The sequence below is a fragment of the Aspergillus multicolor genome, assembly GCF_047715735.1.
Source record: "Aspergillus multicolor strain CBS 133.54 unplaced genomic scaffold BDW74scaffold_24, whole genome shotgun sequence".
NCBI lineage: Eukaryota > Fungi > Ascomycota > Eurotiomycetes > Eurotiales > Aspergillaceae > Aspergillus > Aspergillus multicolor.
The window spans coordinates 450,323-464,745 of NW_027395975.1; the positions used below are offsets into that span (position 1 = coordinate 450,323).

Consider the following 14,423-nt stretch of genomic DNA (forward strand, 5'->3'; position numbering starts at 1 on the left):
GGAGTCCGGTTATGTTTTTGAGCGTTGTTTCAAGGACATATCTTGTGGGTGGATATCATCGATTTCATTTCTCACTCGTCCGTGGTGTTCCTTTTTGGCTCGCTGCTCCCTCTTTTCTTACCTCCACTCAGTGTCTTGGCCCAACGCCTCTCTCGTTGATTTATGTTTCTTGCCCTTTTGACATGCCTCGCTTCCTACGGCCCAACCACTTGCCGCTGCTCTGGCAGCCCATGTGGCAGTAGACGTGGTTGGCCTATGGTATTGATTGATTTCATTTTGTGGCTTCTGCATGTTTCGATCGCCTACTGTCAGGCTGTTCAAGTTCAAACTTCAACTGCAACCCCCTATTGTATTTTTCACGCTCTTTTATTACATCCCATTCTTTTTTGCAAGCTTCGTTCAACTGTTTAACAAACAGCGCAGAGTTTCTCGGTGGAATTACCGGTAAAGATGGTAGCAATGCTAACCGCATGACCCTCGTCATTATGCTGCGTCGACTGCCACAGAGAGCTCTCTGTGGCAGGAATGGTGTATGTTGTGATTTGTTGGAAGGCAGCGATGCATTCATATAGTGGCACAGGACGACGTCGAAGTAGTCGCTTTGGGGATTGCTTACTTAAAGTGAACAAATTAAATAGGCGTGATAATAATAGCATTCATCTCAGGGATGAGGATCTCAAGAATGCGGTTTCTGCTCTGGATTCTAGACTTAGAACGGGAGTACGGAGTACGGAGTAGGTAGAGCGAAACGGCGGCGAAAGCTGTGGAGAGATCCAGTGCCGGGGCTCCTTCCAGGGGTAAAGCAAAGGGAAAGAGAATAAAATTAAACCATCAAGCAGAAGGACCGTAATAATTGCTCCGTACACCACACAGTAGAATTAAGCCCAGGAGACCTGATAAGAGGGGGAAGAAGCATTGATCATCGCTGCTTGACTGTGTTCTTTTCCATCTCTCTTCCCTGAGTGCAAGCCGACATCATTTCTATCACATCCCATTCCAGCCCAACGCTTCTTTGACTTCTCTTTCTCTCTTCCCTCTCCGTCCTGGAACCACCTCCTCACTCCCTACTCTCTTCGCGAAAGAAAGCAGTCAACTCCAATTTCAACACACTCTTTTTTCCAATCCTTGTATCCATCTTCCGGCCCCCGTCAAGCCCTTCGACCCTCCCTTTCTTCGTTCGTCTAGCCGCCTGTCCTCTTCTACCCCTTCTTGCATACCCATTATCCAATGATCCGCAGACGCTTTGCATAAGTACTTAGAAGTGAATCTTTGTGTTTACTGTCGCACGCCTTCTACCACCATGTCAAACCCGTGAGTATCTCGCAACTTGGCTGGTTCTTTCTATGGTATCTATCGGTGCTAATGCCTTGCTCTCCGGTAACAGCTTTGGTTCGGCATGGCGTTCGTTTTGGCACACGATGACTTCCTACGACCGGCACGCGTCCCACGACTCTCCTTATCGAACAGGCAGACATGTACCGCTCAGTCAGAGCCGGCATGAGCCTCTCACATCCATCGCGACAAGCGCCATTGAGTCCCGACCGGATCTTACCAATCCCTACGAGGACGAGCAAACGAACGGAGTCAGTTCTCCGAGTCGGCCTTATTCGCCTGGGATGCGATCAATGTCTTCCCAAGCTCGACGGTCCGCAGATCACGGAGCGGAGGGAATTCCAGAGATTCAAATGCAAAGCTTCCATGATGGGGCGCCACCTCCTCCACCCGTGACCCATTCATGGAGGAAGATAGAGCGCTGGCTAGAAAGCCACTATGAGGAACTCTTTGACAATCTTTGCGAAGGGTGTACTCAGAATGATATCAACGAGCTAGAACATGAACTAGACTGCAGCCTACCATTGGAGGTTCGGGAATCCCTGATGAATCACGATGGTCAGGAGCGGCCCGGTCTGCCTACTGGTATTATCTTTGGTTGCATGCTTCTCGACTGTGAGGAAGTTGTCCAAGAATGGAGGAATTGGAGGACGGTGAATGAGGAGTTCCTTGCCTCCCCGGCCATGGTCAATGCTCCCATTCCAAAAGCTACGGCCAGCTCATCCTCCGCTCCACCACCCCCTCAGGCGTCAAACCCAATGTGGAGACAGGACTTGCTAGAGCGGCAGGACTCGCAACCTCCTGGCGCAGTTCAAAAGGCCTATGCTCATCCCGCTTGGATTCCGCTTGCTCGTGACTGGGGTGGTAACTGCATCGCAATTGATCTTGCTCCAGGACCTGCGGGGAAATGGGGCCAGGTCATTATTTTCGGTCGAGATTATGATTGTAAGTATGTGATTGCGCGGTCCTGGGCCGCTTTTCTCGCCGTCTTTTCGGACGACCTCTGCAGTGGGAAGGCTGTGGTAGACGAGGATTCGAACGAGCTGAAGCTCTTGGAGTTCAAGGCTCAGAATGTGGAGCCCCCCTACCTAGAAATCATGCGCTGGAGGACGGATCAAAAGTACGGCAGGAAGGCACCTCGCCGCAAGGTTCCGGCCGGGTTGGGTCTCAACACCGGTAACAGGTCAGGAAAGGAGTCGCCTTACGGGAGCCCTGGGCCTAGTGAAGAACGTGGACGGTCACCACACCGGTTCCCTAATCGCGGCTCTGCCCAAAGCCCCAAGACGCAGTTTGGTATATCTAGTCCACTTGCCAAAGTTACGGAGGAGGTCTCGAGTCCAGTCCACGGAGGTGCTGAAAGCGAACCTGAGGCAGACAACAGCAGTTCCGGTACAAAAGAGCCTGGCGCCGAAGATCTACTAGACGTCGTTCCTCAAGCGTCCGGGAAGGAGATTGAGGGGCTCGAAGAGCAGCCGCCGGCAAACAAAGCGGACTCTGAAAAGCTGCAAAAACGCGAATCGAACCAGGGAGTTTCCACGCCTGGCCTGAATAACGAGGTCTTGGGCGAAATGAAGAATGTCGCTATCTAAGCCGTGGTCGCGTGTGTGTTCTCTTTATATTTTGGGTCTGCGTATCATGAACAGCTTCATTTCACTGTGACTGCGCGGGTTCTCCATTTTACAATCAGCTGAGTGTATCCGGCGCAACCGGTGAAACGATGGGGTCCTCCAAGATTTTCTTTTTCGATAACCTTGTATAAATTCCTAACCATTGTTGTGTTTTACAGTGATCTTGCTCGGCGCCCGTTGTGGTTTCCAGCTTGAAATGCTGTTCTCCTACGTTACGTGTAACTTTATCTCTACGATCATGCAGTACTAGGTAGTCGTTTAGTCCTTTGTTCCTAATTGTTGTCTTACAGCTGCTACCTTAAGACTTGCTGTCAAGATTTTCTTCCAGAATGCTTCGCAGGCCTAACTCCACCCTCAAACGGTTTAGGAGCTTAACTTGTTCTCATCATTGCTAGTAACCTACCATGCAAATTGCGGCACGAAATACTAAGGGTCTGCGGTCCCTAGCCAGTTCATGCCGTCTTAGAGACACGTTAATCATTTTTAAGACTTAGAGGTGCCGGTTTCCGATGGTGGAAATCGCATGCAGTATATACGTCTTGGCGATTATGTCTACGATTCTTGGAGACTTGCGCAGTGTCATTTAGAGAACTTGCAAGATGCCGGTGATTTCCTGTTTTGACGGACCATTGGCAAGCAACCCATGGGCAATTGGTATCTAGGTAGGTTGCTGGTTAATCCAGTGGCAGTCTCTCCTTGAGACAAACATCTCTTGTGAACAATCAGACGCTTGTTGGTCGAATTGAGTAACTGGCCCCTTGATGTTCTAGAACCAGGTTGCACTGGGCTTCTGGGTGGCTGCTCACCAGCCAAGGGCGAACCTCCTTTACGCTCAGCATGGCATGCAGCTTGACCGTCTGTATACATGGCCATGGCCAGGTACGAAGTAGACCACAACGCTGGCACCGCAGCTTGTTATCTCAATCCCAATCGTCGTCATCGTCCTCCCTGAAGACTCGCGTGGTCCCAGTCCGAATACTCTGTCGCCCTTTTCTGTCATCGCCATCCTCCTCATCATTACCCTCATCAGACCCCTCCCCATCGTCACCGTTGAACCTTGCCTGGGACAGGATACCCGGCGCTAGAAACCTCTTCTCAAGGCTCGCTGTATTGAACCCTTCAAGTCCGGCACTGCCCCCAGGTCCCAAGCCTTCGAATCCAAGGACTCTCTCAACAGCCACGCCATCCAAGAACCCAATCACGCAAGGGAGGACTCGAATCTTCAGCTTCTCCACCACAAAAGGGGTTTCGCGGACATCGACCTTCGCGAACCGCACATCCTGGTGCCGTGCTGCGAGCGCTCGAATATGTTCATCCATGGTAGTGCATCGGGCAAATTCTGGGTGGGCGAAGTGAATAACGCATCGATGCGTCTGGGTCGTGTAATTTAGGAGGGCTTGGTCGCTTTTTAGAGTTGGGTAGAGCGAGTCTTCAACGAGTGTTGTTCTCTGGTTATTGGATTTTTGCGCAGTCGCAAATTCGGCGTTCAGTTGTTCAATGCGGTAGGCGCGGTAGCCAGAGTCATCCTCTTCTTCTAAGGCTCTGAACAAGGCGTCATCATCGGACAAATGGTGCTCGTCTATGTCCCGTTGGAGGGATTGAGTAGTGTCTTGAGGCATTGTGGGGTTCGCCCTTCACTTTTATATTGCTTTGGACGTATGAATGGCCGATAATGTTGGAAATATGCCACCAAATGGGCTGACGTTTATGAGAAGAATGTTTCAAGGTACGGCGTACAATATCATGGTGGGGAATCCAGGAATGAATAGTGACCGAGCTTCGAGAAGACGGGGCCTTGCCGATCGAGGCCCCGGGGGCCAGATCAATTCTATACTTCGTGCAGGGATCCGGCCGCACCACCGAGGCAAGTTCATTAAGTGGTTATATCAGAATAATTGCTAACTGCAGTCCCTCCGTATAGAACCATATGCTGGTATGTTAGTTGCTTTCCAACTGTTGTATTCAGGCGGGAGGGCTAGGCGGACATAGGCACAGGCCTCGCGACGCATCCGGAGAAATGCCAAGCCCAAAGAAGCGTATTGTCACGTTACGCCAGGAACTTTTCCTTGCCCTCCTCCGCTCGCTCCCCTTTAACGCGGCTCTATCCCTCGACTCTGTGTTTCTCGATCTTCCACCTTCCGCTTCTCTTGTTGTTGTTGTTCTTCTTCCTCTTCTTCTTCTTCTTGCGTTTTGCCTGTCTTTCGGCTGGATTCTTTTGAAATTCCATTCTTTTCTTGTTCCGCCTGCCGCGCGTCTTCGATCGCTATCGGACTGGATTCGTTCTACATCGCCGCCTCAGTCCCATACATTTCGCGGATACTGTCGCCATGGCAGACAACCGAAAGCCCGACGAGTATACACTCGAGATGGATAAGTTGGATCAGAACAAATCCTTCCAAGCGCCGCCGTCTCCGCCCCAGCCTAGAAGTTCCCCATCGAGCTCGGTTTCCAACAATGCCGCTCTCTCCGTCTTAGCGTACTGCGGCTCGTCCATTTTGATGACTGTGATGAACAAATATGTCCTCTCCTCGGATTTCAACCTCAATTTCTTCCTCCTATGTGTGCAGGTATGATCTATCTTACACAAGATGATTGATTTCTCAGTTACTGACTATACGACGAAAATAGTCTCTTGTCTGTATCATCGCCATCCAGGCGTGCAAAGCATGTGGCCTTATCACGTACCGCGACTTTAACCTGGATGAGGCTCGGAAGTGTGCGTATATTACAGTTAGCTATTCATAAAAATGACACAGCTGACGGCTCCCTCGCGCAGGGTTCCCTATCACTCTTCTTCTTATCGGCATGATTTACACCGGATCAAAGGCACTGCAATTTCTCTCTATTCCTGTTTACACGATCTTCAAGAATTTGACCATCATTCTCATTGCCTACGGTGAAGTCTTGTGGTTTGGCGGCTCGGTGACCAACCTGACTCTCTTCTCTTTCGGGCTTATGGTTTTCAGCTCCATCATTGCTGCCTGGGCCGATATCAAGCATGCAGTGGAAAGCAGCGGCGATGCGACCTCAAAGGTTTCCACACTGAATTCCGGCTATATCTGGATGATGGTCAACTGTCTCTGCACGTCATCTTACGTTTTGGGGATGCGCAAGCGAATTAAACTGACCAACTTCAAGGATTTCGACAGTAAGTAACGATAGTCTTTCAGTACCTGACTCTCTTCTTTCTAACCTTGCCAATGCAGCCATGTTCTACAACAACCTTCTATCTATCCCCGTCCTCATAGTCTGCTCCGGCTTCTTGGAGGACTGGTCTCCCGCTAACGTCATCCGTAACTTCCCGCCTGCTGACCGCAATGGTATCATCTTTGCGATGATCCTGTCGGGGGCGTCCACGGTCTTCATTTCATACACTTCTGCCTGGTGCGTTCGCGTCACATCGTCAACCACCTATTCAATGGTTGGCGCTCTCAACAAGCTTCCTATTGCACTGTCTGGGTTGATATTTTTCGACGCTCCCGTTACGTTCCCTAGCGTTTCCGCCATCATGGTCGGCTTTGTAAGTGGTATCGTCTATGCTGTTGCAAAAATTAAGCAAAACGCGAAGCCCAAAGTTGGAATTCTTCCTACATCTAATCCGGTTAGCGCCAGCAGCCAGAGTATGAGAGACTCGCTGCGCTCGTGAATCGTGGCCTGGTACTTCTGAACTTCAAATGGAGAGTTGCCAACGATCTACTTGCTGATATGATTTGTGATCATTTTTCGCGATTACGACGGCGGCTTTGCAGAAAACTCAGCTGGTTCCCGACCGCTTCTGCGTCTGCAGGCGTTGGAGAACATGTATACTGTATCTCGCATGCATTGAGCCATGACGGGGCCTCGTTTTGATTTTCACCTTTAGCTTACGACGTGCCTATCTTTACCGATAATGCTTTTCTCCCCGCAACACTCACTGCGCATCTTGTACCGAATTCGTGCTGGTAATATTTGAGCACTCTCATCCTTATGCTGGTGCATTATGATGTGCAGGCGGGCATGGCGTTTACCTCTTGGTCGCAAAACAAAAGTGGCGTCCGCTATCTACTTATAAATGTTGTATATATGGATATTATTCTTATTATTTAATTATGTATAGAGGGCGTTTTAGTTTTGGGGGGGGATTCGATAAGCAGCTTACCAAGTCCTAAAATATATTTTGCGGGATCGGCCCGCTTGAGTGACGGACCAAAACCAAATTTCAAATCAACAGCAATAATTAGAGATCGTTTACCATTTACATAGTAATCTATCTTCACCCGCTTACTATATCAACAACCTGCTTGCGAACCCCTATAAGCTGACACCAGATCGGTTTCCTCCATAGAAAGCAACAAATCGATTAGCAGCCATGACCAGGCCAAAAAGAGCTCGAGTGCTACATCAACATAAAACTACGCACGCAAACCCCAACACAAGCCATGGGACAGCCAAGAAACATCGCAAGATGAGCTCGTTCGCGAAACTCTCCACGAAGAAGAATTACAGCAGCAATGCGAACAAGGAGAATAAAGAGAACAATGCGCCGGCGCGCAAGAGTGAAAAGCCCCAGCATAAGCGGCATAGGCGGCCGATTGTGCCGTTTCGGAGAAAGGATCGTATATTGTTGATTGGAGAGGGTGAGTTGGTTTCCTAGGATCTGCTTGCATGCATGCGCACAGAACTACATGGGATAGCGCAAGATATACACGAAGTGCAACCGCCACTATTTCAGGTCTTTTTTTTTTTTTTTTCTGAGAAATTATATCACTACGCCACCACCGCATCTTAGGATGACGAGACTAACGCTCGAAACTAAATTAGGCGATTTCTCCTTCGCGCGCTCCTTAGTCACGCATCACCGCTGCAGAAACCTAGTCGCAACATGTTACGACTCCAAGGAAATACTCTACGCCAAGTACCCGCAAGCGGAGAAGAACATCGGTGAGATTATCAAGTCCTCAAACCCAAAGACGAATGCGCACTCGAAATTGAGCGATGTTGCCGCCGAGTCCCAGCGCCCAACAAGCCCGAAGGTGCTCTTCTCCGTCGACGCGAAGAAGCTGGGCTCTGCATCGGGGGGTGGGAAGGATATACGTGTTGGTTTCCCCAAAGAGGAGCGTAAGAGACCTGCTTGGAAGAAAGATGAGGGGAATAAAAGAAATACTCGGACAGCGAGAGCCAGGGGAGACAAGGCAAACCACAAAGATCAGGGTACAGAAAAGTGCAAAATAAAGGATGGATCATGGGATATGATTTGTTTCAATTTCCCACATGTGGGTGGGCTTTCGACGGATGTGAATCGGCAGGTTCGAGCAAACCAGGAGCTTCTTGTTGCGTTCTTTAAGGCTTGTATGCCACTCTTGGCGGGAAGGCCCGACGAGTTGAACGAGGATGAGTCTGATGAGGAGTGGGAGTCCGAAACAGCTAATGAGGACGAGTTTGATAATACTGACGGCAATGATGATGAAAATGGCACCGTCACGGCGAGACACGAGCGGAGGACGGAACCAGGCCAGATTGTGGTTACGCTGTTTGAAGGGGAGCCTTACACGCTCTGGAATATCAGGGACCTCGCACGTCATGCTGGCTTGAGGGTTGTGACGAGCTTCGAATTTCCCTGGGCGTGCTACCGTGGATACTCGCATGCGCGAACACTGGGGGAGATCGAAGGTAAAGATGGTGGAAGAGGGGGATGGCGTGGTGAGGATAGAGAGGCAAGGATGTACGTGTTCGAGGCCAAGATGGATGGCAATCCATCTGTGACCAGTGGAAAGAGGAAGAAGAGGTCAGCGGACACGGATGATTCTGAGAGTGATTAGAACTTGTGGATTATGTACAACAGCCAAAAGGATACCCGCAATGTGTTGCGCCAGATGATCCATATAAAACCATGAAATACACCAAAGACCACGTTTGAGCACCATGCAGGCCGCTACATGATGTACACTTTCTTCAGTTCACTCTCATTGAAGATCTCACCTGTTGTCGGATCCCTGACTTTGCCCGCCTCCAGTGAGCTGAGCTTTTTGCTCATGTTCAGCAACCGATGCAGGCCGTACACCCTACCGTTTGGCAAAACAACTGGATCATTCTCGACAGAGCTCTTCGTGTGATTAGCGTAGGGTAGATTTCGAGCAAGTTCATTCAACTCCGTTGAACAAATCGGACAGACAGATGTTGTGGTCGAATGTGAGTTGGAGCTTGAAGAGGTGTAAGCCGAATGACAGGCGGGGGTTTTCAGCGCAGATAGACCGGCTGATAGGGCAATATGTATTAGTGGTCGAGAAGGCAACGAGAGAAGTTCGTGATGCGTGCGGATAAACAATTCTGAAAGGTACATCCATCGCTCGGACGCATACATTGACTACTACATGTTAGACCTATTCCTCATAAGCTTGGGTCAAACAACCTTGTAGGGCTCGGCTTTAGTGTCCGGAGGGAAAGCAAGCAGACCAGCAGCTCGATGAATCTCTGCTGACTGTGTTTCGTCATAAGGTGCGAGATACTTTCTTGCATGCATCATTGCATCCACGAACTTGGATTTATTCCTCGTCCTGATCATCTCGATGTACTGTTGCAGTCGTAACTCAAATTCCAAATTGTACTAGCGGCCATATTAAGCCATGAATAGAAGAGATAGGAGGGTTTTTATACTTACTTGGCTTTTCTTCAAGGCAGCTTTGTTCTCATTGCACCACTGTAGAGCATCTTTGGTTTCTCCACGGCGGAGACTGTCGGCAACCCGCTGACATTGTACAAAGACGTTTAGATCCACAAGCTCCTCGATGTTCTTCTCGCGAGCAAGCTGCTGGGCACTTTCCGTGTATCCCGAGCGCAGCATGTGGTCAATCACGAGCCTGTCTAATCTGATTCTTGACCACTGGTCGTACTTGACGTCAGTCAAGCTGGGGATCTGGTACAGATGATCAAGATGCTGTATGCGCTTTCTCGACTGGTAGTGAATCTTCTTTTCTTCAACTTGCAGATTCTCCATTTTGCGCTTCAACCCTTGCATGCGGGATATCATAGCGTCTAGCGAGGCGAGAGTTTGATCGGGAGTCTGGCCGTCGGACATTGAGGCTTTGGCCGCCTCTTTGAGTGCGGGGAGGACATACTCCTTCTCCCGCTCAACAATCCGCTGGAATGATTTGAGATTTCTACGAGCGAGCTCATGGGGTAGCCGAAGGAGAGGTTGATCCTGCCAGAAAATTGCCGTATTAGTATCCCAAGGGATGTTTTAAGGTGGTAGTGTTGAATGGGACTGTACTAAGAGGAGGTGATTCTCCGCATTGAGCTTCGTTGAAGTGAGTTCTGCGGCCATTGTAAAGCTGTGGTGACATGTAAGGAACAATAAAAATATGGACACAGTTTTTTTGAATGGGATTATATAAGTTGAGATAGATCACTGTCGTGAGTATAAACTTCCCACAAGGCTAATGGGAAGAGAGTAGTGTTGGCTGCAGCTTGTGATACCCAGTGCGGAGACCATGACAAGGTCACACCACCCTGGCTCCCTGAGCCATCTTTTTATCACGCCCCACAGGATATATGTATATCTATTTACTTAGTCCATCCTGGGCTCTACCTTCTTAATTTTTAGTATATATTTTAGAACAGACCATATTACATGTCTCAGAACTAGCTGCGTGACTATCAACCATGATTTGTGTGAACATCAGACAAATTGAACTCATTCCCTTTTCAACCCAAGACTCCAATAAAAGAAACAAATATATTACAGGAAACTTGCCCGGCTTTCGTTCTGCTGGAAGTGCAATGGCGAGTTGCCCATGGAGAGGGACAGGCGGACAAGTGGTTTCCTGGATTGGCTTAATCACTGTCGTCGCTGTCATCCTTCTCCTGCTTAGACTTCCTTCGCTCCTTCTTTTCTTTCTTCTCCTTCTTCTTGCGCTTACGCTCAGCACGCTCTTCAGCGGTCTCCCCATCATGTCGTTTGCGCTTCTTCTTGTCCTCATCATCCTGGGCATCATCAATGTCCATCTTGGATTCGTTCGCATCCGGGGAGGGTTCTTCTTTAGCGGCGGCTTCTTCCTTAGGAGCTGTTTGAACTGCTGGCTGTGCAGAGTCTTCTTCAGGCGCGTTGTAGTCCTTGTACTCCGACTTCCACTTGGCGGGAGTGGCCTCATTGGCGCGTCCGTATTTCTGAAGCAAGTGTTAACGAGACCGATTCGCATAGCATTGGGAATATGGGAGCTTACGTCAAGTTTTCCGGATGACTTGAGCTTCTTCTTTTCCAGAGCAACAGGGCCCAATCCCCATCTGCGGGGGTACAGGTCACGCTCCATGATACAACGCTTGACCTTGGCAACAACACCATGGTCGCAGGTGGAAAGTTCCACCGTGGACATCTGGGCAATACCGATTGCGATAGCCTCACCTTTAGTGGTCATGAGCACAACCTCCTCACCAAGTTCAATACCGGCCTCTAGATATCCAGGTCAGTGGTGTTGACGAAATAACGTTCCTAAAAGCAAGCAACTTACCAAAGCGAAGAAGGCCTGGAATCATGAGCTTTGCACCGTAACAGACAGCATTAACTGCGCTGTCCTTGACAACGATTCGCTTGTACGTAGTGAGGAGAGACTCTAAAGGCTTGATAACCTTGCGTAGGTAGGTCTCATCCCGTTGATTGTCGTATAACCACTGCGCATCAAGGACGTCGTGCAGGGTAACCATACCCTTGTTCTCATCCATAGCTCCACTTCGCACACGTCTCAGTTCCTGCATGTGCGCACCGACGCCGAGGAGAAGACCGAGGTGGACGCAGAGCGTACGAATGTAGGTACCAGCCTCACAGCTAACCCAGAACACACCCAAATGCCTCTCATTGTCAAACTCATACAGCTTGCTCTCGTGAATCGTTCGGATACGAAGCTGGCGCTTGACGGCGGAAATCAACGGAGGACGCTGAAAAAGAGCGCCGGTGAGGGTTTCAAGAGCCCGCTTGAACTGGGCTTCTCCACCAGGGATTTTGTCGTGGAGGCGGATGACGCAGACATACTCCTTTCCAGCACCCTGTTGGGACTTGACTAAACGGGTAGCGCGATCAATGCAAACAATCAGGCAACCGGTAACCTTGGGATCAAGAGTCCCACTGTGACCGGTCTTTTCCGCCCTGTTGTACAAAACGAGAATTCAGCATTCGGTGCTCGTCAGAGATTGTCAAGACGCTATTTACCTGAGGATTCGTTTCATCCAAGCAACGACTTCGTGGCTAGAGGGGTTGGATGGCTTGTCGAGGTTGATAACACCGGAGTTAATGTACGACTTAAGGTCTCGCTTGAGCGGAGAGGAACCGGCGGGAATGGGCGTAAAATGTCCAGTCCTAACCATCACTATAGAATGATTAGCAAATGCTACTTCAGATGGATAGAGCACAAGTATTCGCTCTCGTACACAATCCATGATAGAGAAGATGGCTAACATACGCTTGTCGTAGTTTTTGAGCAGAAGCGGCCAGTCTTCTGTGTTGATGTTGGAGGCCGTAGCCTCCGGCTTGATCGTATAGTCCACTTCCTTGGCCATTGCGACTGTTATTGAGAACAGGCAGGCTCACTCGGTTAAGGAAAATGGCCGGGTATGCGTGTCGAGGAAAAGTACGAGAGGATGCACTCCCTGGCCTCAAAGTTTTGTTCTGCCGTGAGCGAAGAAGATCCAGAAAAATTTCGAGTGCGGCGAGAGCTACAGCGACCAATCGGATTCGCGAATAAGTCTCCACATGTCACGTGTCTAGCATGAAAAGTCCAAAGTTTCAATGGGAACACCCAACAATATTGATTGTGACGAAAGGAAAATGGATTTTGATCTGTTTTGAAGATATGAAAAGTACACCCATAAGGCTTGCTCAAACCTAATCGCGCTATACAGAGACCTCAGAAAATACGATGAAACCCTGGTGATGAGAGAACATCCTCTAATTTCCTCCAAGCCGACGCCCCGAGCCTCTGCTGTCCCAAGTACTCCGGATGGACGACGTCCAACCGCTTGATGAGTTCTCGCTCTCGGCCGGGGGTCGGTACGCTTGTCCATATACGCGTTCTTGGCCGCTGCGCAAAGATTTAGTAAAACATCTCCGGACAAAGGTTGGCGTGACAATGTAGTTTTTCCCTCCACCAAAAGTTGGATAGATACGCGTCAGGAAGTCAAACAAATGAGCTGCCACTATTCCCGTTAGCTCGACCGATGCGCGGTGCCATCCCTTCATGACAAAGGTCAAGGCAAGCCTTGCCCACGGCAAAAGAAGCGTCGGTATCTCGACTACGAAGAACATGGTCTTGGTACCCTTGTTATCCTGAGAATATGTATATGCGAATGCCAGGATCAAAGCTGTTGGGGATTAGCAAGCGACCAGACTCGAATCCCATACTCAACTTACCGTTTGTGAATACCCCGGCTCCCAGATAAAACCCTGCGGTAAGCTTCAGGCTGTTAGCATTGACCAGGATACGCTGGCGATGTTGTATGCAAGTGAGAGCGAAAGCATATGATTTACGGAGGACCCAAGTACAAGGCTATGCAAAACGTGATCTAGAAATAATGTAGGGCACCAAAACCACCTGCGTAAACGTTCATTACGCAGGCTATCTCACTGGTAGTCCCACCATACCCGCACGTACATGGCCCTTTAAGGATCAAGAGTAGGCGCCATGTGCAATGCAGGGGTGATCTCCCTCGTTTCCAGGAACCGCTTCAGCTAGAACGTGGCTGGGCGGGCAGATAATGCGAGGTTTGGGAAGGTATGAAAAATGAAGCGAAGAACGGGAAAACACAACAAGACAAGCGATGAAAGTTTTATGTGGTAGATACATTCTATTAAATTGGACAAGACTTACCATTATGACCAGCGCAACGAATAGCACATAGATGAGAAAGCTTCCAGGGGTGCTGAATCGAGGCGAACCGAATTCCAGCCTGCTTGAATACGTGTACACTGAGGTATATTAGCACAAGTGATGGGTGATTGCACCATGGTCTGCATACTGAAATAGAGGTCAAAAATGACATTCAGCTTTGGGTCCGTCAAGAGGTAGGGAGTGAACAATCTCCATAACTCAGGTCGAAGCTTGAAGATGAGTTGAGGAAAAAAGGGGACCAAATAGTAATTGAGCGTGTGACTGTGAACCAAGGCGGACTGGATGAACGTGAGTGCAGTAAGTGTCCTGGTAGACGGTTAGATTAGGCCAACTGCCAGCCAGAGAAGAAACATACCTAGCAACAGGAGGAAGAGACCAAAAGTCATCCATTGTTGTGGAACACTTTAGAAATAGAGATCACAACCTGAGAACTGGAAGTAAGTGTTGGGAAAGTTGAAATCATTCAAGTTGGCGACAATTCATCATTTCTCTGAGTGCCAATTGAAAATTTTGTGGCATTTGAATTGATGCTATGGAAGAAAGAAAAAAAAATAATAAGTTGAAGTTGGACATGAGATATTTAAGCGACTGCCTGGCCTTTCGGCAAGGG

The 14,423-nt window shown here is 49.2% G+C and overlaps 7 protein-coding genes across 7 annotated transcripts; 3 read left to right on the top strand and 4 right to left on the bottom strand.

Moving 5' to 3' along the window:
- Nucleotides 1–1,148: 1,148 nt before the first annotated feature.
- Nucleotides 1,149–3,345, top strand: BDW74DRAFT_64083 (SMI1/KNR4 family protein). The gene is made up of 2 exons (XM_073733357.1): nt 1,149–1,311; nt 1,385–3,345. Exons 1-2 carry the CDS (start codon nt 1,301–1,303, stop codon nt 2,919–2,921), a joined length of 1,548 nt encoding a protein of 515 aa, XP_073581168.1. The 5' UTR covers nt 1,149–1,300; the 3' UTR covers nt 2,922–3,345.
- Nucleotides 3,346–3,545: 200 nt separating this feature from the next.
- On the bottom strand, nt 3,546–4,895 carry BDW74DRAFT_158580 (thioredoxin domain-containing protein). Its single transcript, XM_073725337.1, has one exon. It carries the CDS (start codon nt 4,577–4,579, stop codon nt 3,881–3,883), a length of 699 nt encoding a protein of 232 aa, XP_073581169.1. The 5' UTR covers nt 4,580–4,895; the 3' UTR covers nt 3,546–3,880.
- A 161-nt stretch (nt 4,896–5,056) lies between these two features.
- On the top strand, nt 5,057–7,143 carry gmtA (GDP-mannose transporter). The gene is made up of 4 exons (XM_073725338.1): nt 5,057–5,527; nt 5,589–5,676; nt 5,737–6,108; nt 6,167–7,143. The coding sequence occupies exons 1-4, from the start codon at nt 5,288–5,290 to the stop codon at nt 6,604–6,606; spliced, it is 1,140 nt and encodes a 379-aa protein (XP_073581170.1). The 5' UTR covers nt 5,057–5,287; the 3' UTR covers nt 6,607–7,143.
- A 29-nt stretch (nt 7,144–7,172) lies between these two features.
- On the top strand, nt 7,173–8,815 carry BDW74DRAFT_64176 (25S rRNA (uracil2634-N3)-methyltransferase). Its single transcript, XM_073733359.1, has 2 exons — nt 7,173–7,576; nt 7,761–8,815. The coding sequence occupies exons 1-2, from the start codon at nt 7,309–7,311 to the stop codon at nt 8,756–8,758; spliced, it is 1,266 nt and encodes a 421-aa protein (XP_073581171.1). The 5' UTR covers nt 7,173–7,308; the 3' UTR covers nt 8,759–8,815.
- A 56-nt stretch (nt 8,816–8,871) lies between these two features.
- Nucleotides 8,872–10,260, bottom strand: BDW74DRAFT_169615 (FYV10 family protein; the record flags this gene model as incomplete). The annotated part of the gene is made up of 4 exons (XM_073727019.1): nt 8,872–9,303; nt 9,349–9,543; nt 9,598–10,137; nt 10,207–10,260. 4 exons carry the CDS (start codon nt 10,258–10,260, stop codon nt 8,872–8,874), a joined length of 1,221 nt encoding a protein of 406 aa, XP_073581172.1.
- A 184-nt stretch (nt 10,261–10,444) lies between these two features.
- cbf5 (pseudouridine synthase CBF5) lies at nt 10,445–12,679 on the bottom strand. The gene is made up of 5 exons (XM_073733361.1): nt 12,389–12,679; nt 12,139–12,295; nt 11,444–12,075; nt 11,159–11,385; nt 10,445–11,102 (listed from the first exon to the last, which is right to left on the bottom strand). Exons 1-5 carry the CDS (start codon nt 12,483–12,485, stop codon nt 10,770–10,772), a joined length of 1,446 nt encoding a protein of 481 aa, XP_073581173.1. The 5' UTR covers nt 12,486–12,679; the 3' UTR covers nt 10,445–10,769.
- Nucleotides 12,621–14,387, bottom strand: BDW74DRAFT_158592 (uncharacterized protein). Its single transcript, XM_073725339.1, has 5 exons — nt 14,169–14,387; nt 13,941–14,119; nt 13,793–13,890; nt 13,336–13,378; nt 12,621–13,286 (listed from the first exon to the last, which is right to left on the bottom strand). The coding sequence occupies exons 1-5, from the start codon at nt 14,201–14,203 to the stop codon at nt 12,874–12,876; spliced, it is 768 nt and encodes a 255-aa protein (XP_073581174.1). The 5' UTR covers nt 14,204–14,387; the 3' UTR covers nt 12,621–12,873.
- Nucleotides 14,388–14,423: the final 36 nt, after the last annotated feature.

Excerpts from the sequence above, each read along its gene's own strand:
- BDW74DRAFT_64176 (XM_073733359.1), top strand. The coding sequence starts at position 7,309 with ATGACCAGGCCAAAAAGAGCTCGAGTGCTACATCAACATAAAACTACG. Across the intron at positions 7,577-7,760 it reads TATATTGTTGATTGGAGAGG|GCGATTTCTCCTTCGCGCGC; the intron begins GTGAGTTGGTTT and ends AAACTAAATTAG.
- BDW74DRAFT_158592 (XM_073725339.1), bottom strand. The coding sequence starts at position 14,203 with ATGGATGACTTTTGGTCTCTTCCTCCTGTTGCTAG. Across the intron at positions 13,891-13,940 it reads CATTTTTGACCTCTATTTCA|TGTACACGTATTCAAGCAGG; the intron begins GTATGCAGACCA and ends AATATACCTCAG. Across the intron at positions 13,287-13,335 it reads AGCCGGGGTATTCACAAACG|CTTTGATCCTGGCATTCGCA; the intron begins GTAAGTTGAGTA and ends AATCCCCAACAG.
- cbf5 (XM_073733361.1), bottom strand. The coding sequence starts at position 12,485 with ATGGCCAAGGAAGTGGACTATACGATCAAGCCGGAGGCTACGGCCTCC. Across the intron at positions 12,076-12,138 it reads TGGATGAAACGAATCCTCAG|GGCGGAAAAGACCGGTCACA; the intron begins GTAAATAGCGTC and ends TTTGTACAACAG. Across the intron at positions 11,103-11,158 it reads AGTCATCCGGAAAACTTGAC|AAATACGGACGCGCCAATGA; the intron begins GTAAGCTCCCAT and ends CACTTGCTTCAG.
- gmtA (XM_073725338.1), top strand. The coding sequence starts at position 5,288 with ATGGCAGACAACCGAAAGCCCGACGAGTATACACTCGAGATGGATAAG. Across the intron at positions 5,677-5,736 it reads CCTGGATGAGGCTCGGAAGT|GGTTCCCTATCACTCTTCTT; the intron begins GTGCGTATATTA and ends TCCCTCGCGCAG. Across the intron at positions 6,109-6,166 it reads CAACTTCAAGGATTTCGACA|CCATGTTCTACAACAACCTT; the intron begins GTAAGTAACGAT and ends TTGCCAATGCAG.
- BDW74DRAFT_158580 (XM_073725337.1), bottom strand. The coding sequence starts at position 4,579 with ATGCCTCAAGACACTACTCAATCCCTCCAACGGGACATAGACGAGCAC.